At 44.3% G+C, this 25,657-nt stretch overlaps 1 protein-coding gene across 1 annotated transcript in view; it reads right to left on the reverse strand.

The window, feature by feature from the left end:
• LOC116823824 (protein C-mannosyl-transferase DPY19L1) overlaps positions 1–25,657 on the reverse strand; it is a 238,708-nt gene that overhangs the window by 39,473 nt on the left and 173,578 nt on the right. Inside the window, 6 exon segments of the mRNA XM_075062586.1 lie at positions 299–400; positions 10,698–10,778; positions 13,311–13,370; positions 14,911–14,997; positions 21,594–21,671; positions 25,538–25,637. Of these exon segments, the coding sequence (XP_074918687.1) occupies positions 299–400; positions 10,698–10,778; positions 13,311–13,370; positions 14,911–14,997; positions 21,594–21,671; positions 25,538–25,637 (508 nt within the window).

Below are 25,657 nucleotides of genomic sequence, written 5' to 3' on the forward strand. Positions count from 1 at the left end.
ATCTCCTCAACATTTTTGTTACATATTGCTGATTATATAAAACAAGTAGTATCTCAAAACTTAAAGAATCTGTCCTTATACAGTTCTTATTCTCACATCCAAATCTAAGAGCTCCTTCAAGTCTGAAATCCTACACTTCCTATTTCTAACCTCATGAAAATCTAGCTCCACTTGAATGTGGAAACAAAAGTCTTACAATGACAGCAAACAGCTCTCAGATTTGTTGGTAGAAGCAATCACAGTTGAGGTAAAATATAAACAAGTTATCTCTTTTGTAAATCAATTTTTAATGAGTTACCTCTTTTTCCATGAAGTCAAACTCTGCAGCACAGGTGTACATCAACGTATCAAAATCCTTGTAGCCAATAAATTTTGATTTTAGCAGGTTACTTATATGCGCCTGGTAGGAAATATAAAGCAAAAAACATCAGTAAATAAGAAATTGATCTCATATGCTGTAACAAAGTTCTTTTTTCATAAACAAACATTTTCCTATTTAGTTCAACAAAAACTCTTTATTAATAGTACAAGTGTAAATGCACCAAGTCATTATTTGGACAGCTTAAGTGAGATTTTCAGGCACAAAACTGTTAGGTTTGCTCAAATATATCCAGTAGAAGATTACTTAGGGGATACGGGCTTCTTATCTTCTCTCTCCATCTAGTACCCGTGAACATCTTGGAATACATTGCTAGCAAACAGGAGCGGCTAACAGGGGAGCTTTGCAAGGGAGTTCTCTGGATGAAGGAGGAATAATTATGTGACCCTTGGGGTAAGTTTGTTGTCTGTAGTGTGTGTTTGTGGTGTGCTTGCTGCTTGACTGAAATATACCACATGGTCTGTTTGTTTGGGGGACCATGTGCTGAGCCTAGCGGCCTCCTAAAGTAGACTAAAAGCTTCTTAAAGAGGCTTTGATCCCTAAGTCCTTTAGCACCCATCAACCCTTAACCAGGGGGTGGAGCTACTCAGGAAGACCAGGGCTTTAAAAAGCCTGCTCTTAAGCAACCAGAGGAGCTAGGGAACAGGAGCAGCTAACAGGGGAGTTTTGCGAGGGAGTTTAGAGGGGGAAGTGTGTGTGTCAGGGGGGCTAGATATACAACTTTCTTTAAATTTAAAGCCAAAAACACCCCCTGATAAAAACAAAAACATCAACTAAGGAACGAGTTGCAGGAGTAAAAAGAGAATGCAGGCAGAAGACCAGCAACAGAGTGGGGTCTATCCAGTTTATTGCACCCAATGCAGCATGTATGATTACCTGCCCTGTGGGCAGACGGCATGTGTGTGCATTCAGTGCATGGAGCTCCAGGCCCTCGGAGACCTTGCACGGGCTTTGGAGACCAGGGTGGCTGAACTAGAGGAGCCAAGGGACACCGAGCTACATAGATGAGACTTTCTGGGACACAGTATAATGGTCCCACCCCTAGTCTGACAGCCTCTCTGTTGCTGAAGAGGATGAAAGGTGCAGGGAAGGAGAACATCCAACTAGAGCAGAGGGAAATGATCCCATAGTTGGGACCTCCTTCCAGATGATGTTGCGGTACCTTCTCTCACTGAGGATACCTCTCCGGGGGAGGAAACTCCAGTTATTAGGAAGAGACAGGTAATAGTCATGGGGGATTCGATCATTAGAAATATAGTTAGCTGGGTTTGCGAAGATCGGGAGAACCGCATGGTGACTTGCCCGCCTGGTGCAAAGGTTGCGGATCTCTCGAGACATCTTGATAGACTTATGTGTAGTGCTGGGGAAGAGCTGGTGGTCGTGGTACATGTAGGTACCAATGACATAGGGAAGGATAGGAGAGAGGTCCTGGAGGCTATATTTAGGCTGCTAGGTAAGAGATTGAAGTCCAGGACCTCCATGGTAGCATTCTGTGAAATGCTGCCAGTTCCATGCGCAGGGCCAGTTAGACAAGCAGAACTGCAGGGTTTCAATACGTAGATGAGACAATGATGTAGCGAGGAGGGGTTTAGATTTATTAGGAACTGAGGAATCTTTTGGGAAAGTGAGGGCCTATATAGGAAGGATGGGCTCCACCTAAACAAAAATGGAACCAGATTGCTGGCACTTCAGAATAAAAAGCTCATAGAACAGTTTTTAAATTAAGGGCTGGGGGAAAGCCAAAAGGTGCGGAGAAGCACGTGGCTCAGACAGAGGCACCCCTTAGGGGAGGATCTATTAATGGAGATTCTCTATGTACTAGTAAAGATGAGAGGATGGAAAATGATAAAATATGGGTAGGATCTGATGAGAAACAATCAAATGAAAAAAAGAGTCCCATTCAATTACATCATGCAATGGCAGAAAGCTAAAAAGTGACAAGTTTTTAAAGTGCTTATATACAAATGCTAGAAGTCTAATTAATAAAGTGGGCGAACTAGAGTTCCTCTATTAAATGAGGCTATTGATATAATACTTATCACAGATACTTGATGGAATGAGGATAATAAATGGGACACAGTAAAAGACGGTTACTCACCTTTGTAACTGTTGTTCTTCGAGATGTGTTGCTCATATCCATTCCAGTTAGGTGTGTGCGCCACGCATGCACGTTCATCGGAAGATTTTTACCCTAGCAACTCCGGTGGGTCGGCAGGTCGCCCCCTGGAGTGGCGCTGCCATGGCGGTGGATATATACCCCTGCCGACCAGACCACTCCTCAGTTCCTTCTTGCCGGCTACTCCGACAGTGGGGAAGGAGGGTGGGTTTGGAATGGATATGAGCAACACATCTTGAAGAACATCAGTTACAAAGGTGAGTAACCGTCTTTTCTTCTTCGAGTGATTGCTCATATCCATTCCAGTTAGGTGATTCCCAAGCCTTACCTAGGGGGTGGGATCGGAGTGAGATGTAGCAGAGTGTAACACTGCGGATCCGAAGGCTGCGTCATCCCTAGACTGCTGAACCAGGGCATAGTGGGAGGCAAAGGTGTGGACCGAGGACCAAGTAGCTGCGCGATAAATTTCATGAATGGGCACGTGAGCGATGAAAGCAGCCAATGAGGCCTGAGCCCTGGTAGAGTGAGCAGTCACGTGGCTCAATGGGACATGAGCCAAGTCGTAACAGGTGCGGATGCACGATGTTACCCAGGAGGAAATCCGCTGCGAGGAGATGGGTAGGCCCTTGACACGCTCAGCCACCGCGACAAAGAGTTGGGGGTTCTGCAAAATGGCTTTCTTTGCTCGATATAAAAAGCGAGTGCTCTACGGACGTCTAGGGAGTGTTGCTGCTGCTCCCTGCGAGACGAATGTGGCTTTGGAAAGAAAACAGGTAGGATGATCTCCTGGTTAGCATGGAAGGCTGATATCACTTTGGGGAGAAAGGCCGGATGTGGTTGCAACTGCACCTTGTCCCTGTGGAACACAGTATATGGGGGATCTACCGTGAGGGCCCGAAGCTCCGAGACTCGTCTCGCTGATGTGATGGCCACCAGGAAAGCGGTTTTCCATGAGAGGTAGAGAAAGGAGCAAGTTGCTAACGGCTCGAAAGGGGCAGACATGAGTTTGGCAAGAACCAGGTTAAGGTCCCATGTAGGGGTAGGGCGGCATACCTGAGGGTAAAGGCGCTCTAGGCTCTTAAGGAATCTAGACACCATCGGGTGTGAGAATACCGAGTGGCCACTCTCCCCTGGGTGGAAGGTAGAGATGGCCACCAGATGGACCCTCAGAGATGAGACCGCTAGGTCCTGTTGTTTGAGGGACCAGAGGTAATCCAAGATGTTGGGAATGGAGACCTCGGTGGGAAGGAAGTTCCGCTCCATGCACCAGCATGCAAAACGCTTCCACTTGGCCAAATATGTCGCTCTAGTGGAAGGCTTCCTGCTACCCAGGAGCACCTGGGGTAGAGCAATGCAGCTCAGACTGGGTGGTCAGCCACTCAGGAGCCATGCCGTGAGGTGGAGGGACTGAAGGTCCGGGTGACGCAGTTTGCCGTGGTCCTGAGTGCTCAGGTCCAGGTGAAGAAGTAGGGGCTATGGACAGGTCTAGCAACATGGTGTACCAGTGCTGCCGAGGCCACGCTGGAGCTATCATGATTAAGCGGGCTTTGTCCCTGCGTACTTTCAGTAGGACCCTGTGGATGAGCGGAAATGGTGGGAAGGCGTAGAGCAGGTGCATCATCCATGGTATAAGGAAGGCATCCGCCACTGAACCCAGTGAGAGGCCTTGAAAGGAGCAGAACGTCTGGCATTTCCTGTTTCCGCGGGACGCAAAGAGGTCTATCCGGGGAAACCCCCACCTCTGGAAGAGCGAAAGAGCAACGTTCGGGCGAAGTGACCATTCGTGGGAAAGGAAGGATCCGCTGAGGCGATCTGCCAGCGTGTTCCGAACTCCTGGGAGAAAGGACGCGATAAGGTGTATAGAGTGGGCTATGCAGAAGTCCCAAAGTCGTGAGGTTTCTTGAAACAGGGGTGAAGATCTTGTGCCGCCCTGCTTGTTTATATAGTGCATAGCCGTTGTGTTGTTGGTGAATACTGACACACAACGGCCCTGTAAGTGCTGTCAGAACATCTGGCAAGCGAGGCGGACCACCCTCCGCTCCCGGACGTTGATGTGGAGGGTCAGCTCTTGAGATGACCAAAGGCCCTGGGTGCGTAGGTGTCCAAGATGAGCTCCTCAACCCAGGGATGATGCGTCCGTTGTCAGGGACGCCGAGGGCTGGGGCGGATGGAACGGGTGTCCTGCACACACCGTGGAGGGATCCAGCCACCACTGTAAGGAGTCTAGGACAGTCGGGGGAATGGTGACGACCGTGTCCATAGGATCCCTGGCTGGTCGGTACTGTGAGTTGAGCCACGACTGGAGGGGCCGGAGGCGCAGTCTGGAGTAGTTCATTACAAACGTACAGGCCGCCATCTGGTCCAGGAGAGGGAGACTACCGAAGTCAACGGCGCTGCTCACAGTCTCCGGATGATGGCTGCCATAGTCTGGAATCGTTGCAGTGATAGATAGGCTTTGACAAGAGTGGAATCCAGGGTGGCGCCAATAAATTCTATCCTCTGAGTGGGGATCAGAGTCGATTCTTCCGCATTGATCATTAGATCTAGATGTAGGAAAAGGTCCTTGACAATGCAGACGTGACTGAGGACTCGCGCCTCGGAGGTTCCGCGGATGAGCCAGTCGTCTAGATACGGAAACACATGTATCCGACTGCGGCGGAGGTGGGCAGCGACTACAGCCATACATTTGGTGAATACTCTTCGGACTGTAGAGAGGCCGAATGGGAGGACTGCACACTGAAAATGTTGGTGGTTGGCCATGAACCGGAGGAACCTCCTGTGAGGTGGGAAGATGGCTATACGGAAGTAGGCATCTTTCATGTCGAGGGTGACATACCAGTCTCCAGGATCCAGGGATGAGATAATGGTCCCCAGGGATACCATACGGAACTTCAACTTTATCATGTATCTGTTGAGTTCCCGCAGATCGAGGATAGGTCTGAGACCTCCCTTTGCCTCAGGGATTAGGAAGTAGCGGGAGTAAAACCCCTTGCCCCGCTCGTGCTCCGGTACCTCCTCTTTGGCTCCTTTGGCGAGGAGCGATTGCACCTCCTGTAGGAGGAGTTGCTCGTGAGAGAGGTCCCTGAAGAGGGACAAGGGAGGGGGGTGGAAGGCGGGGTTTGAAATAAATTGGAGGTGGTATCTAAGTTCCAGAGTGCGTAAGACCCAACGATCTGATGTTAGCTGGGACCACGCAGGGAGGAAAAAGGAAAGAGGGTTGGAAAAAGGAGGGGACGGATCCTTTAAAGAAACTGGTACAACGCCCTCGGGCGCACCTTCAAAAGGAAGGCTTTGGCCCTGAGGAAGGCTTGGAGGAGCTTTGGTTTTGGCCCCCTTGGTTGCCCGACTGCCTTCGGCGACCGGTTCTGCCTCACCGTCTGGTGAAGTCTTGCCTCTGCCGGGGCTGAGGGTAAGGGCGGTGTGGTTGGGGCCGGAAGGGCCTGCGCTGAGTCACCGGCGTGTGCATTCCTAACGAGCACATAATGACCCTGTTGTCTTTTAGGTTCTGCAGCCTAGGGTCAGTTTTATCTGAAAACAGCCCTTGGCCCTCAAATGGAAGATCCTGGATCATATGCTGGAGCTCCGGGGGGAGGCCGGAAACCTGCAGCCACGAGATACGGCACATAGTCACGCCAGAGGCCAGAGTCCTGGCAGCTGAGTCCACGGCATCCAGAGAAGCCTGGAGGGAAGTTCTTGCCACCTTCTTTCCTTTGTCGAGGATGGCTGAGAACTCCTGCTGGGAGTCTTGCGGAAGCAACTCCTTGAATTTATCCGCTGCCGCCCAGGTGTTATAACTACAGCAGCTAAGGAGAGCTTGCTGGTTGGACACGCGGAGTTGAAGAGCCCCTGCCAAACAGACTTTGTGCCTAGCAAGTCCATGTGTCTCGCCTCCTTTGATTTAGGGGCTGGCGCCTGCTGACCATGGCATTCCCTCTCGTTGATCGACTGGACAACGAGGGAACAGGGAGGAGGATGGACATAGAGATATTCATAGCCCTTGGAGGGCACCATATATTTACACTTAACTCCTCGTGCCGCCGGTGGGACAAAGGCCGGAGACTGCCAGATCATAGTGGCGTTGGCCTGTATGGTCCTAATGAAAGCAAGAGCCACTCTAGTGGGGGCATCTGATGATAAAATGTCCACCACTGGGTCCTGTACCTCCAGGACCTCCTCGGCTTGCAAGTTCACATTTTTTGCAACACGCCTGAGGAGGTCCTGGTGGGCCCTGAGATCAATTGGTGGAGGGCCAATAGAAGAGGTTCCAGCTACAGCCTCGTCAGGGGAGGATGAAGAGGAGAGACCTGGAACCAGTGGGTCTGATGAGGATTCCGCCTGGTGGATCATCTGTCTCCCCCCGGGGATCTGGGAATCCTGAGGCTGGGTCAACCCTTCCTCCATAGGGGGAGGAGGAGAACGGGTGATCGTGGCTTCTGGCACCTGGTGTTCTGAGGTGGTCAAACGCGATGGACCTGGTTGAGAGCCTTGGGCCTGATGGTACGCCCAAGGCATCCAGAAACCCCTTTGCTGTGGCCCATGATCTTGAGGTTGGGGCTCCTGAAACAATGCAGCTGGCACATCGGTGTCCAGGGCGTATGCACTGTCTGCCTGAGAAGACACGGACGGATGCCGGGACGGCCAGGGAGGAGCTGAGCAAGACTGGTATGAGTCCTTCGCTCTCGTAGCTGGAGATCTCCTCAGTGCCGGGGATTGGTACCGGGAGCCATAGCGGTGCCGAGAACGAGACCAGGACCTGCAACCAGTGGGGTGCCAAGAGGTCAACCTGGATCTCGATGGTCTGCGGCGGGACCGGCTGCGAGAGTCTCGGTGTCGGGAGCGGTGCCTAGAGCCGGAGCGGTACTGAGAGTACCGGGCAGGACGAGAGATGGATCGATGCCGCAAGTATGACCGGTACCGCCTAGGTGAGCGGTGCCGGGACTGCGAGCGGCGTCTCGACCAGGACCGTCCGTGGAACCTCGAGCGGTGCGGGGACTTGGATCGAGATCGGTGCCGGCTTGTCGAATCCAGCGAAGGAGGTCTCATAGCGGCTGGCTTGCCTCTGGAATGCAGTACCCGCACCGGCGGTGCCAGGGGTTGAGGCAGGGCAGACTCAGTCATCACAATAAGGTCCCTGGCTGAGGCGAACGTATCCGGTGTGGAGGAGACCGTAAACTCAACCACAGGCCTCTGAGGGGAGCTCTCAAGGACCGGACTCGATGGCCCTCTCGGAACCGGAGTTGACGGTACCACAGTTGTCAGTGCCGCAGCAGGAGTAGGTGCCGGGCGATCCGAACGAGTCTGTGTCGCAGGCGTGGTGGGAGCCGAGAGTCTTCGATCAGGTCCTTGTGCCGGAAAAGGCCGGTGCCGAGGTGTCTTGGCGGAGCCGGCGTGGTCTGGTGCCGGAGGAGAGCTGTCAGCGCTCGGTGCCGAGGACGGAGAGTTCAGGGCTGCCTCCGTAGGAACAGTCTTTAAGCGAAAGTCCCTCTCCTTTTTTGTCCGCGGCTTAAAGGCCTTACGAATGCGGTACTTATCGAAGATGTGCAATTCCCCCAGGCACTTTAGGGAAGAGTCATGAGGATCGCTCATGGGAATCAGCTTCTCACAGTTTAAATCCCGGTGAACCAGGCATGGGCCCCGGCACTGGGTGCGGGGGAAGGGCTAATGCCCGAACCCCGTTAAACTATGTACACTAACTAACTAAGAACTATAAAACCAATTACACTATATACAACAAGAGATCAAGTGAACAAGGAGAAGCTAGGGAAGTGGAGGACAGCTAAGCCGCGCTCCACTGTTCCAACGACTGACACGGGCGGTAAGAAGGAACTGAGGAGCGGTCGGGTCAGCAGGGGTATATATCCAGCGCCATAGTGGCGCCACTCCAGGGGGCGACCTGCCGACCCACCGGCGTTGCTAGGGTAAAAATCTTCCGACGAACGTGCACGCACGACACGCACACCTAACTGGAATGGATACGAGCAATCACTCGAAGAATACCAGGGTACAAAATAAATTGGAAGGACAGAACAGGCCACACTGGTGGCGGAGTAGCACTATATATGAAAGGAAGCGTAGAATCAAATGAAATAAAAATCTTAAATGAACCAAACTGAACCATAGAATCTCTATGGACAGTAATTCCATGCTCTAATAACAAGAATACAGCTGTAGGGATATATTACTGACCACCTGACCAGGAGGCTGACAGTGACTGCGGAATGCTCAGGAAGATTAGAGAGGCTATAAAAATAAAAAACTCAATAATAATGGAGATTTCAATTATCTCCATATTGACTGGGTACATGTCACCTCAGGCTCAGGACGGGGTGTAGAGAGAAATTTCTTGACACCTTAAATGACTGCTTCTTGGAGCAGCTAATCCTGGAACCCACAGGAAGAGAGAGAATTCTTGATTTAGTCCTAAGTGGAGCACAGGATCTGGTCCAAGAGGTGAATATAGCTGGACCGCCTGGTAATAGTGACAATAATGTAATTAAATTTAACATCTCCCCTGTGGTGGGAAAAACGCCATAGTAGCCCAACACTGTAGCATTTAAATTTCAGAAAGGGGGACTACATAAAAATGAGGAAACTAGCACAACAGAAATTAAAAGGTGCAGTGCCAAAAGTGCAGTCCCTGCAAGCTACATGGAAACTTTGTAAAGACAACATAACAAAGACTCAACTTAAATGTGTACCTCAAATTAAAGAACACAGTACGAGAACAAAAAAAGTGCCTCCATGGCTAAACAACGAAGTAAAGAAGCAGTGAGAGACAAAACGGCATCATTTAAAAAGTGGAAGTTAAATCCTAGTGAGGAAAATAGAGACGAGCATAAACTCTGGCAAATGAAGTGTAAAAATATAATTAGGAAGGCCAAAAAAGAATTTGAAGAACAGTTAGTCAGTCAAAGACTCAAAAAGCAATAGCAAAAAATTTTTTTGAGTACATCAGAATCAGGGGCCATTGGATGATCAAGATGCGAGAGGAGCACTCAAGGACAATAAGGCCATTGCAGAGAAACTAAATGAATTCTTTGCATTGGTCTTCACAGCTGAGGACGTGAGGGAAATTCCCAAACATAAGCCATTCTTTTTCGGTGACAAATCTGAGGCACTGTCGCAGAATGAGGTGTCATTAGAAGAGCTTATGGAACAAATTGATAAACTAAGCTGGTATTCACCCAAGAGTTCTGAAGGAACTCAAATGTGAAATTGCAGAACTACTAACTGTGGGTTGTAACCATCATTTAAATCAGCTTCTGTACCAAATGCCTGGAGGATAGCTATGGAAATCATAAAACCCTGGAGTGATAATTCCTCTCTCACTTCTGTGCAAGTAATCCTAGAAATCTCATGACAATACAATATCAAATATATAATATAATAAAGGATAATAAAGCCAAAATAAAATGTTAAGAACATTTGTAAGGGCTTTGGGACACAATGATCTTAACCAAAACTTCAACATTATTTTTGAAGATGTAAATAAATCTTACTATCTCCTCTCTTCTTCGTATTGTTAATTTATTCTAGCTCTGGATGACATTTGCCAATTTGTTACTTGCTGGTTATTTTAATGTACTGTTTTATTATAGCATCATTCTCTTTTTCTTCCTCAATGCTTCTGATCAAAACATGCTAAATAGATAAAATGTAAATGCTTAGATTCCATTTTCATGCAAAACCTCTTAATGATAAAGTAGGAGTGCAGAACAATGTAATCTAAATGCAGAATTTATAAATTCAATTTTTCCCATGGTTTCCCATAAAGCACGAATAGGTCTTTAAAAAGAAGTCACTACATTTTTTTAAAACTCCAAAGACAGTTTTACTAAGTTCTTTGCAATGTACCAAAGTTTTACTTAGCAAATGCATAGTCCTACAACAATGGTGGTCAGTTAAGAGCTGAACAAAGTTTCACTTTTCCATGCTAACTCAATTTCTTGGAACATTACATTGGCTCACCAAAAAGTAACAGCGTTCATTTATTGGCCTGGTTTAACGTTTAAGTCCATTTCATTTAGGAAGAAAAGAAAATGGAATAATAAATCAGCAATCATTTTAAATATTATGCAGTTTAAATATTTTATTTCTCAGAGAAGGAAAAAAACATTTCGAGGATTAAATAAGATATGAAGCAACATAACTGTCTAAAATAAAACCTTTAACAATGACTAACATTAAAAAAGCAGCACTTACATCATCAGCTACTCCAAATATTAGAGAAGTCAAATATTTCAAGGTGACTGTCCCAAATAACCAAGCAAATCCTTCAATGGCCTACAAATAAAGGATACATTCAGACTGAAGGAGGAGAACAGAAGGAAAAAGCACACTGAAGTTGTGCAGTTAGTGAAAAAAGTTCTCTCGTATGTTAGGAAAGGGTCAAGAATAAAGCAACAGACAATCACAAGAAGTTTGATTTGTAACTCAAGGTACACTCCAATAATTAGAGAACACAATAATAATATTAAATCTTCTCCGGTTGAAACTGAAAGATCTAGTACTGCTTTATGCACGTTGCCCCAAGCACTACAGTTAAGACTCCCTTTTCTCTCCTACTGCATTGAAACAATATCACAGAAAAAGTATAGTCAGCAGAAATGAAGTTTCCAGAAACGTATTTTTACCTACTTTTTATAAAACATTAACATAATGGTTAACAGTGTAAGTATTAAAAGAGGATGAATGATATACAAGCTAATGGAAAAAAGCAGAATTGAGGCAGACTAGTTACAAGTTGAGGCATACATATTGTAATTTTAAAAATTGATATATATATATACATACACCATTTTGTTCATCTTTCCTGAAATAGTTGTTAATCTAATGTAGGTAGCGTGTCTTTCCATTTTTAAAAATTATTTCTTGTTAACTACCTTTCTAGAGATGGTATTTCTCAAAAGGATGAAATACATTTGTGACACTGCATCCCATAGTCTTCATAGAGATTATATGATATGATTATGACAATCACCAATGCAAGATAGGTCATGTGAGATATCAGTGGAAAGGTTATGATTTACTGAGTATGATTATCCTTCTTATATGAAGTACCATTTTCTATCTGAAATTAGGAATATTGACTATATATCTGTGTTTACACCTAGGGAACGCTCCCTAGGCAAGAGACACTCAGTCTAGATGGCTGGCTGGAAAGGGCCCATTCAGGTTAATGGGCCATTAGAAGAAAACAATAGGCCTTAGAAGAGGTTAATCTCCCATGGGAGGCCTTCCTGAGGACGCTGTAAAGAGCCTCTGACTCATGGCTGCTAGGACCCTACAGAGTCATGTGACCAGGTCACCTGGTACTGGACTCCATCTTGGGAATACCAGTATTTTTCCACTGACTGGTGTGGGAACGATGCTTGGAGACAAAGCATATGCAAAAGCTATTTAAGACAGGGGGTGACATCATCAAGGTTCTTCACTGACTCCCCACCCAAAGACGATTCTTGAAAACACTAGAGGAACAGGGACTGAACTGGGGGAAGTGCTGGACCCAGGCTGAAGGAATTTTTAGCCTGTGAAAGTAACATCTGGGGTTTTTAAGCTGCAAGCAAGTGCAGCTGGTCCCTTTGGAATCTCCGCAACCTGCTGGAAACATCATTTAGGATGAGAATTTGCTATTCATATCTAACCTCTTTAGTATATTAAGCTTAGATTGCGTTTTTGTTTATTTGCTAGGCAACCTACTTTGATCTGTTTGCTATTTCTTATAATCACTTAAAATCTATCTTTTGCAGTTAATAAATTTTTGATTTACCACAAACCAGTATGTGGGACTCATAACTTGGGGCAAAAAGCTGTTGCATATTTCCTCTCAACATTGAGGGAGGGGGCCAATTTCATGAGCTTATGCTCTACAGATCTGTGTGCAGCACAAGACGGTATAGTTTGGGGTTTACACTCAGGAGGGAGATGGACACTTGAGCAGCTCCTTAGCTGTAGCCCCCCAATGCAGAGCTGATCACAGCCATCTGTATGTACTGCAGCTGGGTGTGTCCCTAACTGTATGTGTGCTGAAGCCAGGGAGAGGGTTTGGCAGGCTGGGCATAGCTGTACAGTGTAACGAGTGCCCAGATGGTGGGTTAGGGGGGCTCAATGGTACCCCAGTTCCAGGTGGAACGCATCACAACATTGGCTGCAGTTACAAGAATTGGGACTTTTTTTAGCCTCAAAGTGACAGGAATTTACATCCGTTATTTTTTAATCTAACCAGCATCCTTTAAGATTGGGATTAAGATATGCAAATAATCCCCTATATCGTGGTATCCCCTCCAGAATTTTACTGTGTTTATTTTGTTTTGCAACTCTGGTAGGAGCCAATATTTTAAATCACACTTTTCCACTGGTATTCTCTCCAGGATGGTGAACTTGTACTATTATCATATTCTTTCAATCCACTGAAGAAATTTGCTGTTCAAATCTGTTTCTCAAACTAAGTTCACTTTGTCAATATTTCCCTGAAGTTCTAAAATAAGAGGGCATACAATCTGCTTTTTAAATCACAATTGGATTATTTTGCAATTTCCTTCCATAATTCTGTCTTGGAGATAAACCTAGTTTAAGCAGTCCAATTCTTAGGGTTTTGTAAGTAATTGTAACTAATCAGACAATTCCTGTATTTTTAACTTCTGTTAACTTTATTCCTTTTTGTGTCAGTTTTCCTAATTGATATTCAAAATATCACTTCAAACGATCAGTTCTCGTATATTCACTGCATAAAAATACATGGATAATTTCCTGATTTGGCTGACCAGTAAGTGGTAGTTTTTTTCTGATAAATGCTGTTATTTTATCAATCCTTACCCATAAACTGACTTCTCTTCTACTCATTTTCAGCAATTTTGGACTCAATTCAAGAATACCCTAAAAAATAATTAAAAATTAATGCACCTATTTTATAATATTTCCAATCACATTCCAGTAACGCAAAAAAGAGAGATTTTCTTATACAGAGCTTGACATGTCACCACATGAACTTCCTTAAAAATTATAGTTCAAACCCATGTAACCTGTCAACCACATGACTGAATATCAGAAGAACTAATACTCTTATTATTGCAGTTTCCATACATTGAATTAGAGCCACTCCTCTCTCTGTCGGGAGAGAATCTATTTTACAGAGTTTCTGAAAAAACATCAAAGGCAACACAAGCGCAGAAAGGTTGGCTATTTTCACCAGCAACAACTTCTAAGTGAGGAATAATTATTAAATTACAGCATAAAAAATGTACACAAAGAATCCCCAAGGGAAGATGAGGTAGAATGACAGAAAAACTTTACTAAACACAGAATCACTAAGTTTCCCTACATTTTGTTACTAAGTTACAAATTTGTTATTAAGTTCTAAATTTTCCTCTTGTGTGCCCTCTTCACTATCTTATGATAGCAAGAACCCTTACCATCAGTGGATGTTATGAGCAAGAAGCCTACTCTACACCAGACTAATGGCTACATGACATTGAGATTTCATTATTAATGGTCAAACAACAGAAAGGTTTTTTTGTAACTAGGGATATTTTAGCTTCTAGCTAACGAAGGAGCCAGGAGCATGGCTCAGCATCCCTATAGTATAGTTATGTTATTACTCAGAAAAGATCTAAGAGACAAAAAGTTAAAATAAAAAGACAGACATTGGGCTATCCTCCATACTTCCAAGATGGAATATCAAGAGAGACTGAGGTGGAAATAGGCTCTCTTTAGTGTCCTTCTACTAGCCTTGATTAACAATTATTTTGTCTTCTTCCTTCCTGGAGTAAGTATACGATTTGCTTAGGTGAGTTTTTTCTGTAAAAAAGAGGGGGTGAGGAAGATACCGGATGACAAACCTTTAATGATTTTAATAATGCTTGGAGTCTGGTCCTGAGTGAGTGAACTGTCCAAGACTGTTTTCATATTGACTTACAATTTCTGATTATTGTTGCTTCTGTTAGTGGTCATTCTGTTCTGTTCTATTTGCAGTTTTGGAAAAAGTATCCATTTTAAGATTTTTTTTTTTTAAATGCTTAAGCTTCAAACAGAAATTTACATAAGCCACAGCTTTCATTTTAAAGTCCAATCAATTAATCACGTACAGCTTGTGTGTCAGATGTTCTACAAAACTTGCCAGCATATAAATAACTTTTAGTACACTGTAAAACATGATTGTTTTAGCCTTATACCTGAAAAAGTATAAGTCCATGTTGAGTTTCTCTCATGTCAAAGCTTTGATGTGTCAACATTTTATTGACTTTATTAACACTTCCCCATTCCCCAAACATCTCCCAAGACTAACCTTATCAATCTCATGGAAGTATAATATTTTCTATTTAGAAAAGTTACAATTCTCCATTTAATGTGCCAATCCATAGATAATAGTGCAGAAATACATTCCTAAGCATCTGAAATAAATTCTTCCAAAACTTACCCAAATAACTGCTAAAGAAGCAGCATAATATGATGTTAATAACATTGAGTTGCCAAACATCAAAATGAAACACAGTGCAAGAGAGGCCTGAAATAAGAAAATACAAAACATCTCCAAATACCTAAACCATCAAGTAATTCTCTCAAATACAACAAAGTATAAATAAAATAATTGGTAACTGACAGCAATACTATGGTTTTCTTTAAATATATCAATATCTACATGCTATGCAGCAACTCTCTAAGCTAGAGACCCAGCTTACAGAACTGTATTGAGAAACGTTAGTAATAAAGATTTAAAATGACGGCAATGTAGCAAATGTGAATTACTATGATGAATGGGGAGGGATAGCTCACTGGTTTGAGCACTGGCCTGCTAAACCCAGGGTTGTGAGTTCAATCCTTGAGGGGGCCGTTTGGGGATTGGTCCTGCTTTGAGCAGGGGGTTGGACTAGATGATCTTCTGAGGTCCCTTCCAACTCTAATAATAATAATCTATGTAAGTTACATGGACTAAAAGATTTAAGAATAGAATATATTTTGACCCCAATGATATTATTTTTAATTTTTTTTAAATGCTATTGCTGATGTTTTATTCATTCTTTCAAGTTATTACTAGGTCACTTATATATGCTGATAGTCAGATCCTCAGAATCCTGTGGACAAAGTAGTAAAGAAATTTTGAGGAGGAATAAAAGGGAGAGGTCACTCACCTTGTCCAATAGCTGGAGTTCTTTGTGATGCGTGTTCCTTTGGGTAGTCCACTTCAGATCCACATGCACCCTGTACCTTTGACCAGAGATTTTTGGCAGCAGTGCCTGTTTGGCCTGCACATGCACACTACGCATGCTATACCTCAAACAGAGGCTGTATAGACCCGTACGGGCAACCACCCTCTGTTCCTTCTCTACTGCAAAGTCTCACAAAGGAAACTCCAAAGCAAAGGGGAAGAAGGGCAGGTAGTGGAGCACCCAAAGGGGGACACATCTTGAACTCCAGTTTCTGCACAAAGTGAGTAATCGCTCTCTCTTTGAGTAGTGTCCCTGTGGGTGCTCCACTTCAAGTCACTCCTTAGGTCAAGGAGACAGGAGGTTTAGAACAGAGTCCAGCACTGAAGAGAGAACTGCATTGTCTACTTGCAGCATCTGATCTAGCAGCATGAACCAAAGCATAGCGGCTGGAAAAAGTATGCACTGAACTCCATGTCGCAGCTTTGCAGAACTCTCAGCAACTGAAACCTTTTTGAGTAGGGCTACAGACATAGACTGCAATCAAACAGAACGTGCAATCACTTGCAAGGGAGTTTGAACATCAGCCAAACCATTACATGCAATAATACATCCAGGGAGTCTCTTTGGGAGATAGTGTATTCCCTAGACCTATCTTCAATAGAAACAAAAAGTCATGGGGACTTCTTGAACATTCTGCTTCTGTTCAAGTAAAAGGCCAATGCCCTCTTAACATCAAGCATATGGAAGATAACTTCCTGTGTAAATGAATAATGCAGTTTAGGAAAGAAAACTGGAAAGTGAATAGTCTGGTTAATATGAAATAGAAGAAACCTTAGGTAAAAATATTGCAGGGGGTTGTAATTATACCTGCTCCTTGGAGAACATACGCAATGGAGGACCTGGCATTAGAGCCCCAATCTCTCCAATCCTTTGTGCAGAAGCGAAGGTCACCAAAAAGACTGTCTTCATGGACAAATGTAACAGAGCACGTAGCTAGTGGCTCAAAAGGCAGTTTCATGGGATGGTTAAAAACAAGGTTGAAATCCTGAAGCAGAGTAGGATCACTAATCTGTGGAAAAAGGTTTGTAAGACTTTAAGAATCTCGTTGTGATCAGATGTGTGAAACTGATAAACCACCTAAAGGTGAGTAAAAACCTGTTATTAATGCTAAGTGAACCTTGATGGAATTCAGAGGCTTGATGTTTTCAATTCCAATAGGTAATCCAAGATTCTGGAAAGAGATGACTGGACAGGTGAAAGATAACAGAGGTTTCACCAAAGATGACATCTTCTCCATTTCTGGAGGTAAGTGTGTCTTGTAGATTTCTTCCTACTATTTAACAGTACATGCTATACTCCCGATGAACAGGATGCCTCTAATCCTGAGAGCCACTGAAGAGCCATGCTTGATGTTGCAGAATGTTCAGATTGGGGTGAAGTGTTTGACCCACATACTGAGACAGTCAAGAATTGATGGGGAGCTGGCATGGAGGGCAGAGGGTGAGTCTGACAAGGTAAGGAAACAAAACTTGTCTTGGTCAAGTTGATGTAATCAAAATGACCCTGCCTTGGTTGTGCTTGATCTTGTGAGAACCTTTAAAAGCAATAGAGTTGGTGGAGACCCATAGAGAAAGACCCTTTATCAATGTAATGAAAAAATCCTCAATCTCTAGGAGATGCCTGAGTCGTCCTTTAGGACAGAATTTTCTACACTCCATGTTGCCTGCAATGGCAAAAAGTTTCAAAGCTAAGACTATTTTATTGGAGACTTTGTTGGAGTCTCATTCGCAATTTAGGGGAAAATTCCTCACTGACAGGCATGGCTCCTCGAAAGGAGATGCACCTCTTAAAACACATGTAGCCCAGCATCCCATATTCAAAAAAAAAAGATTTGGACTCCTCAGAATGAGAAAAAAAAAATTATTTGGAGGGGAGAAAGAAAACGAGAACAGTTCCAATAACTATAAAGTATCCTATAAAGTACTAAACTATATACTATAACTCTAAATAGAAAACAGGCACACACTAAATTCCAATTCTGGCCGAAGGCAGCTGAGAAGGAACCAAGCATGTTGGAATAATTTTTATAGTGGGAGTGCTGCTGAAGGAATTTATTTGGTGTTTATTAGTACTTCAAGGAGGGGGTGTGGCAGCACCTCTAATTCCAGCATCATTAGAAGGAACTGAAGGCTGTTTGCCCACACAGCCCTATATACCCTGGGTATGGGGCCGGAGTATTTGTAGGGCGCATGAGCAGGCCAGACAGGCAACACTACCAGAAATCTCTGATCAAAGGCACAGGGTGCATGTGCCCCTGAATTGAAGCACCCAGAGGGACACTCAAATAACTTTAAATTTCTGCCATACAGAAAGCTGTAGATTTCAAATAAACAACACTATCAAAACTGGTAAACCAAAAATTTGATGCAGCATTTTCTTTGGCCATAGACATACTTAACCATATCATAGTTTTCTCCACTATTTTCTTATACAGTGTTAGCTGCCAACTATACTGTTCTGGCAAGTATTATTCTGGATTTTACAAAAGTTTATGGATTCACAGGCCCAGCCAATGTCTCAGAAGCTATAGCAGCTGATATTGAATAGGGGATGTGCTTCCAGAATCCATTAGAAGGTAAAGGACAGAATCCATGAGGAGACTGACTCCTTAAGAATCAGATGAACCCGCTGTGAGAGACCATAATTAGCAAGGAAAAAATCTCTAAGAATAAATTAAAATCCACTGGATGGAGTAACAAAGTAAACCATTAAAGCCATAGAAGGGATAGGGGAGGCACTGTAACACATTGGAATGGGAAGAAGTGGAGGATGGTGATTGAGAATCAATTGCTGGGAAATGAGAAAAGAATTCATAATCAGGTGTGTAAGAGAAGGACAGAAAGAACCAATGGTGGAAAGATAATCATAAGTCTATATTAAGTTGTTTCTTCTAGTAGGTGAGCTATAGATCTTTGGATTCTCAATAATCTCCTCCTAACCAGAATATTGTTCAAGAATGCATTGTAGGGCAATTCTTGAGTCCTAATGAATGCACCGCACTTAAAGGAAATGTTGGCTGGGTTTGCTGAGGAAGGGCAGCTGTGCTTTATGGCTGAAGGGGATGGGGAGTGAGGTTAGAGACTGCTGCAAAAGGTGAACAGTGATTAGTTTTGCGGTGCTGACTCCCCCCCCCCCTCCCCGGGAATGTGAGGTTGGAAGGTGCAAGCCTTGGCATGGGAAGCTCCTTTTTTCCACGCAGCATTCAAGGCAGCACCCACCCTCCCTCCCCTAGTGGAGGCAAATATCGGGTTGGGTTAGGACCTGCTGTGGACATTGTGCTAGTCACTCCTTTTTAAAGGGGGCTGGGATGGAATTTTTCCCACACCACCAGATTGGCTTCGGTGGTGAGGTTTTTTCGCCTTCCCCACAGTGGGTGTCAGGGATGACCTTTTCTGGTAAGAAGAAAGGGTAGTAGGCTATATGTCGCAACTTATTTTGTGAGTGTGGGGTGGATGTCCAGTGCAGGTACTCCATAGGGAAGACATCCAGTGACCAGATAAATGGTCTGGTAAAAGTACTCATAAAGGAGGTGCCGGGTAAAGGAACAGAATGGGGAAGGAGGGTTGGAGACTCCTATGATTGGTATGGCAGGGAGCCAACTCCCTCCTCCTCTGGTCTCATAGCCACCTTAACCCTCCTATGAGGGGGGTGAATAGTAAGGTCCAAGCCACGTGTTGGCTGGAGGGACCTGGATGGAAAATGAAGGGTGCTGGTGGAAGCCCCAGGTAATGATTTGAATAAATATGGATTTGCCTGCACTGTACACTTTATCTACCTGCTAGTCCCAGACCTCTATATAATAAAGTTGAGGCCTGATTAAAATCCATAACAAGTGTCTCCTGTCCTTCTTTCAGTATACCTAGACAATGAAGTGTATTATAGGAATTAGACTCTTCAGAAAGAGCCTAAACACTATGGAAAAATCCAGAAAGTCATGTCGTAGCAAATATTTCTCAAAATACACAAACACAGAAACTTGTAAATGCATGACCAGTATCCATGGGCGTCAGGTTTGTATAATTTTTGGTGGTACCCAGAACAGGTCCAAGTACAGCCGTCCCGTCCATAGGATGGACGGGGGCAACCGCCCCGGACCCCACGCTTGGGGGGCCCTGCACTTTAGGGGGACACAGGGTCCAGGCCTGCCTGAGAGGTTAGCAGGCGGCCTGGCAGTGACCAACCTGGCATCCGGGAAGAGCAAATATAAGAACTAACAAATTAAGCTTGCAGGTAATTTACTTCTATGCTTTGGAACTACCAGGAAGTGGTCAGGAAAAGGAGCAAAAAAGACCATCACCTCCAACTTCCATGTTTTCTCAAGTTATAATATCCTGAGATTTTGCTCAGGACTAATTTAATCATAAAATATTTTCTCATTTCTTATTTTGAAGTATGTACCAGAGAACATTTTTGGGGCTGTCATATGGATAAGTCATCTTCATGAGCAGGGCTGGGTTGACTCTCCTGTGAGTCTGGGGCTATTAGATTCTCTGGGTCCCCTGTAAACAAAAGTCTTTTCCTTAATTTAAAACAAAATTATCACAATTATGGCATTGAGGGTATTAACACTATGCTAAACTTGGCTTTTCATTAGCAAAGCCGTTCTATGGTTACCTATCAGTCTTAAAACATGAAGAATATAGTTCATTCAAAATAGCCTACTTCATATCTTAGAATAGCTGTTATATTAGTTTCTTTCTGGGAGGGATTTTGGGTGCAGAAGGGGGGCTCCAGGCTGGGGCAGAGTGTTGGGGTGCAGGGGAGGATGAGGGATGCAGGCTCTAGGAGAGGGTTTGGTGCAGGAGGGGATTTTGACCTGGGGTAGGGGTTGGGGTTCAGGAGGGAGTGCAGGGTCTGGGAGGGACTTGGGATGCAGGAGAGGGTGCAAGATGCAGGCTCCGGCTGGGAGGCGCTTACCACAGGCGGCTCCAGGCTAGCAGCACAGCAGGGCTCAGGCAGGCTGCCTGCCTGCCATATCCCACGCTGCTCCTGGAAGCGGCCAGCTGCGGACATCATTCTGCATGCCCCTGGGGGGGACAGTGTATCTCCATGCGTTGCACGCACCTGCAAGTGCCACCCCTGCCAATGGAAGCTGCGGGAACAGTGCTGGGGGGAGGGGCAGCGCACAGAGCCTCCTCCCCAGATGTGCCAGCAGCTGGCCGCTTCAGGGAGCAGTGTGGGGCCAAGGCATGCAGGCAGCCTGCCTAAGTCCTGCTGCGTTGCAAGACTTTTAGTGGCCCGGAGAGCGCAATCGACTGGCAGAGGCTCCAGGATTGACCTGCTGATGGCAATCGGCGGTTTGGTGACCACTGAATTGTATATAATTATGGATTTATTTTTGCGGGGCCCCCTTAGTCAGAGGCCCTCAGCTGCAGCCCCTAAAGACCCGTGTTAGTCTGTGGCCCTGTTCATGAGCTGTTCCAATTAACAGCTTTGAACTGGCCATGATATTGTAGCAGAAGTGAACATAGCTCTTTCATTAAAGGGAAAACAAGTCAGCGCACTGTTAATGATTTAGGGTATTAAAATACTTGGTTTACATTTACAATTTGTCTAATCACAAAAATATTTATGTATTAGCAAGACATTTACAAAATATCTACTTCTACGGCAGATGAAAATGTTGGTCTACCAAGTTTGACAGTATTCTTTTAAAACCAGTAGATTTTTCTTTTCTTCCAATACACAATTAGTAAAGGCAGATAGTGTTCTATTTTAAAAAGTCATTTTTGTGCATCTCAAGGTCTGTGTATGGACAGGGGTCTAATCCTTTTTTCCCTTTATTCTTAATCTGACAGTAACTCTTTACACTCACAACTAATCAAAATATCTAAAACTAGCTTCTCTTGACTAGCTGGTTTGACTAGATTAATTTTTTAAAAGGAAGTATTACCATATGTGCACAAAGTATCTTCTGTAACTTGAGAGAGTCAATGTAACCCACAACATACACAGCAAATAATGAGGCTATCTAGAATTAAAAGGAGAAGATTAAACTAATTGAAAACTATACATTCATACAGTATAAATACATTATTCAGCAATAACCCACAAGCATCTGTAGTTCCTTTTAATGGCTAAAGGCTTATGAATTTTTGCAATGGCTTATTTTGAAAGAAGGTGGGGCTGTGTATAACACCCAAAGAATACAAAATAACATGTAAACAGTTCAAGAATAAGATTTAAATTACAAGAGTAAGTTGTTTACTAATGTTAATGATCCCCACTTGTATTAATAATTTGCTCTTAGATAGTACCTCCCATTTCCAGATAAAAGAGCATTCATTATTATTAGTCTAAAAGTCAGGAAATATTATCTCCACTTTACTGATGAGGAAAATGAGGCATAGAAATTAAGTGACTGCCCAAGGTCATGCATGACGTTTATGGTGATGCTAGGAACCAAATTCAACTCTCCAAAGTTCCAGTCCACTGTCTTAACCAGCAGAGCACCCCTGCGCCTCTGCCTTGATTTTCTGAAAAACGGTCATTTTATCAAACATTTTTAAAATAAACATGATTCTGTAGTTTACATTTTTGGTGGCCACCTGCAACTAATTTTCTTCTTTGTGGTTAGGAGACCCATCCAACCCTGCCCAGATTGTTTCATTCAAAAGCAGCACCTGCTACTTCAAAATACAGCAGCCCAAAGTAGATGGGAGAGAAGAAAAGCTCCTGCATTCCAGACACCTTGGGTTGACAAGGAGAGGAGAGACAGAAGGGCCTACTTGCTCCTCAAAAATACAAGAAAAGCTGAGGACACAAATACTTGTGGGGGAGAGCATTGGGAATAATTCTGCCAATTACTTCTCCACATTATCCTTTTATCCAGTTATTCATTCATTTCCCAGCTTTTAATTTAAGAGTCATGGGTGTTTTGCACCCTAGCTGAGGATAGCAGACGCTTAGGAAGGTATGAGTGCTTTTTCTGTGCCTCTCATTCTAACCCCAACTTCTTCAGGATGATATTTAACACAGCAGTTTGTTCTCTGCAGACCCAAATAGGGAGCAAGACTTCTGCTTCCAAAAGGGACAATTACCTAAAAAGTCCAGAATGCATTAAAAGTCACACATCGTTTAAAACAAAGAACCTGACATGGTTTAGTAATTAATTCACCACGTCCCCATATTTCATTTATTTTTAAGAATGAGGTCAGTGATTTCAGCAACTCTTTGAATCAGGTAATCAACGCCCTTGCACTTAGAAGCTACACACAAAGAGTAATTTTTCAGTGGGGAAACTAGATATGACGACCAACGCTTTGTGTTGTGAAATCTAAGCCCTTACTTTTTCTAATCTACCTTCTATTGATTACAGAATTTTTTTTTTTTTTAATCTGTGCTAATTAGCACTTCTGGGCTTACATTTTTCTCTAATTCAAATGCATAAAGATAAGTATGCGCTGACTAGAAATATATTTAACAGACTCTTTTAAACTACATTATATACTCCTGGGGAAGTCTGTGCCACTGCATATGCGCAGAATTCATTCCCCCCACAGATTTCTTTGCCTCCCCATCATTTTCCGCAGGGAAGCAAAGGGAAGCCACAAGAGCAGTCACATGCCAGCATGGTTTCCAGTGCCCAGAGCAGCTGGCAGAGAGGTAAATCTCCAAAGGGGTTGGGTGGGGATCCCCATGGGCATAGTTTGGGGGGCATAGTCCCCTCAGATGCAAGGTATAGGGGTATGCGGGGTCACATGCCACTGCCCCCACACCCCATTTCTGTGAGCACAGAGCTGCCTGGATGAAGGGTTCCGCTATGACTAGTGGACTCTGCAGCTGGATACCATCTCCTGAGTCGTAGTGCTGGTTGGGTTCCCCTTCTGCATGCTGGGAGCCATCTTGTTTTCTGTACAATGGTGAGTTCCCACAGTGGGACAGGGCAAGAGAGGTGGGTTGGGGCAGGAGAAATGGGAGAAAGGGGGTGGGAATAGGCACTGGGGAAGGAAGAAGGATGAAGGAGTTGTGAAAGAGGAATATGGGAGTTAAGGGAGAGGGATAGTGGCAGTGGATAGTGGGAAGAGAAAGGGGAAAGGGATAGGACATGGGGAAGAGGGGGAGCTCGTCATGAAGCATTCCCTCAGCAGCAGCACTGGAGCTCTCCCATTAAGCAGGTCCATCAAACCCTCACCCCATCAAGCCCCACCCTCCTGCACCTGGACCACCCTAATGAGCCCCCCCACACCCAGACTCCCACCCCAATGAGCCCCACTCCCCCAGCACCCAGACCCTGTTGCTGAGCCCCCACACTTAAACTACCCCTGCCAAGCACAATCCCACCACACCCAGACGGCCTCTGCTGAGCCCCAACCACCTTCACCTGGATCCCCTGCAGAGTCCCTTTGTCCCTGCACCCGAACCCCCCCCACAACAAGCTCTTGTGCATCCAGATCCCACACTGAGCCACCCACTCCCAGACTGCCCCACACAGAACTCTCTCACCCCACACCTGGGTTCCCCCAAACTAAGCCCCGCCACACTTGTATCCTGGCGGGCTGAGCCAGCCTGTCCATCTCTGGAGTGCCTGGCGCAGAGGGACAGGACCCCAGGGTGTTTCTGGGACAGGCCTGACCCTTGCGCTGTGTCAGAGTTGGGTGCACCCTCACCACCGAGTCCCTGTCCTGGGGGGAGGAAGGAAGGGCTCCAGAGTGACCTTCCACTTCCATCCAGCCAGTGGCCTGTGCTCCCCACTGCCATGTTGGAGCCTCCACATCTATTTATTAACAAATAAAATTTGCAGCGTTTTAAAATATTGTGCACCGAATTTTTATTTTTTGGCACAGAATTCCCTCTGGAGTACTAAAATCAGATGAGTTCTTTGCTGCTCTCAGACAGTAATTATTGTACCTCGTGGCAATAGGTACACCAAAAGTCAACACTATCCATGTAAAATTCATGCTGGAATATTATATGTCAAATATAAAAAAAAATTTCCAAGACATTTTAAAATAGTTCCCTATCTGTATTAATCACCTTAGTTTATTAACATAATTTTGTAATTTTAATAAGTTGATTGTACTCAGATTTTTATTTTTACTTTTTAGACTTCAAACAAACAATTTGGGCAGTGAAACTAAACATGTTAATTTCACTTTCTGGTTCTAACGATGAGGAGTTTTTTCTTAATATATGCATTTCTAGGACTAAAAGGCAAATTACTTAGATTTCCATGCCTAAAAATTTTTGTAACTGAAATATTTTATTAGTATCACAAAAACATTTGTTTTCATATATGGTTTTGCAAAACTACATTTAGACTATTTCTGTTTCTCTGGAGGCAGAAAAATCTGGGAAGGGCTCAAAATGGGTAGGCCTATGCTCAAAGGACAAACATTCTGGTATACTTTCCATCACCTTAGAGAAAAAAATCCCACAGTTAAGATTGTGGGACAAGAAGGGGACAATTTTGAAATAACTTTGGAGCTGTTAGGACAGCACTGAATGTGATGGTGCAATATGAACCTGGGAGCAAGAGAAGTCTGGCTGCTGCATTCTGGACTGAGAACAGATATTCAGAATGAACGTAAAACCAAATTTTGGTTACTGTGCTACAGAATGACAATGGTAGATAAAACACATCAGAAGTCCTATGAATTCATTTGACTGTAGAAAGCAGTTAATTTATCTAAACAAGATAAAGATTCTACCTGAATCAAAGTTTGGCAATGAACTACACACTTGTCTAAGTATACTGTGTATAGTGTAATACTATGAAGCTTGAACTTATTATTCTGAAGCTACATACATACTATGCTATCATCCCATGTACAGGAACAGAGGTGTGTTTAATATATACATGAATATTTTGGTGATATTCAATAAAAATTGTCTTACTTGTGTCAGAAGGACAAACTGAGCAAACTGCCAGGGAAGCATGAAAAAGACATTAGAAACACACAGTGCAATCAAGCTTCCTCTATTAATATTCGGAGTCCTTAGGAAAAAAAGAAATAG

Source organism: Chelonoidis abingdonii, chromosome 2 (assembly GCF_003597395.2).
Source record: "Chelonoidis abingdonii isolate Lonesome George chromosome 2, CheloAbing_2.0, whole genome shotgun sequence".
Taxonomy (NCBI): domain Eukaryota; kingdom Metazoa; phylum Chordata; order Testudines; family Testudinidae; genus Chelonoidis; species Chelonoidis abingdonii.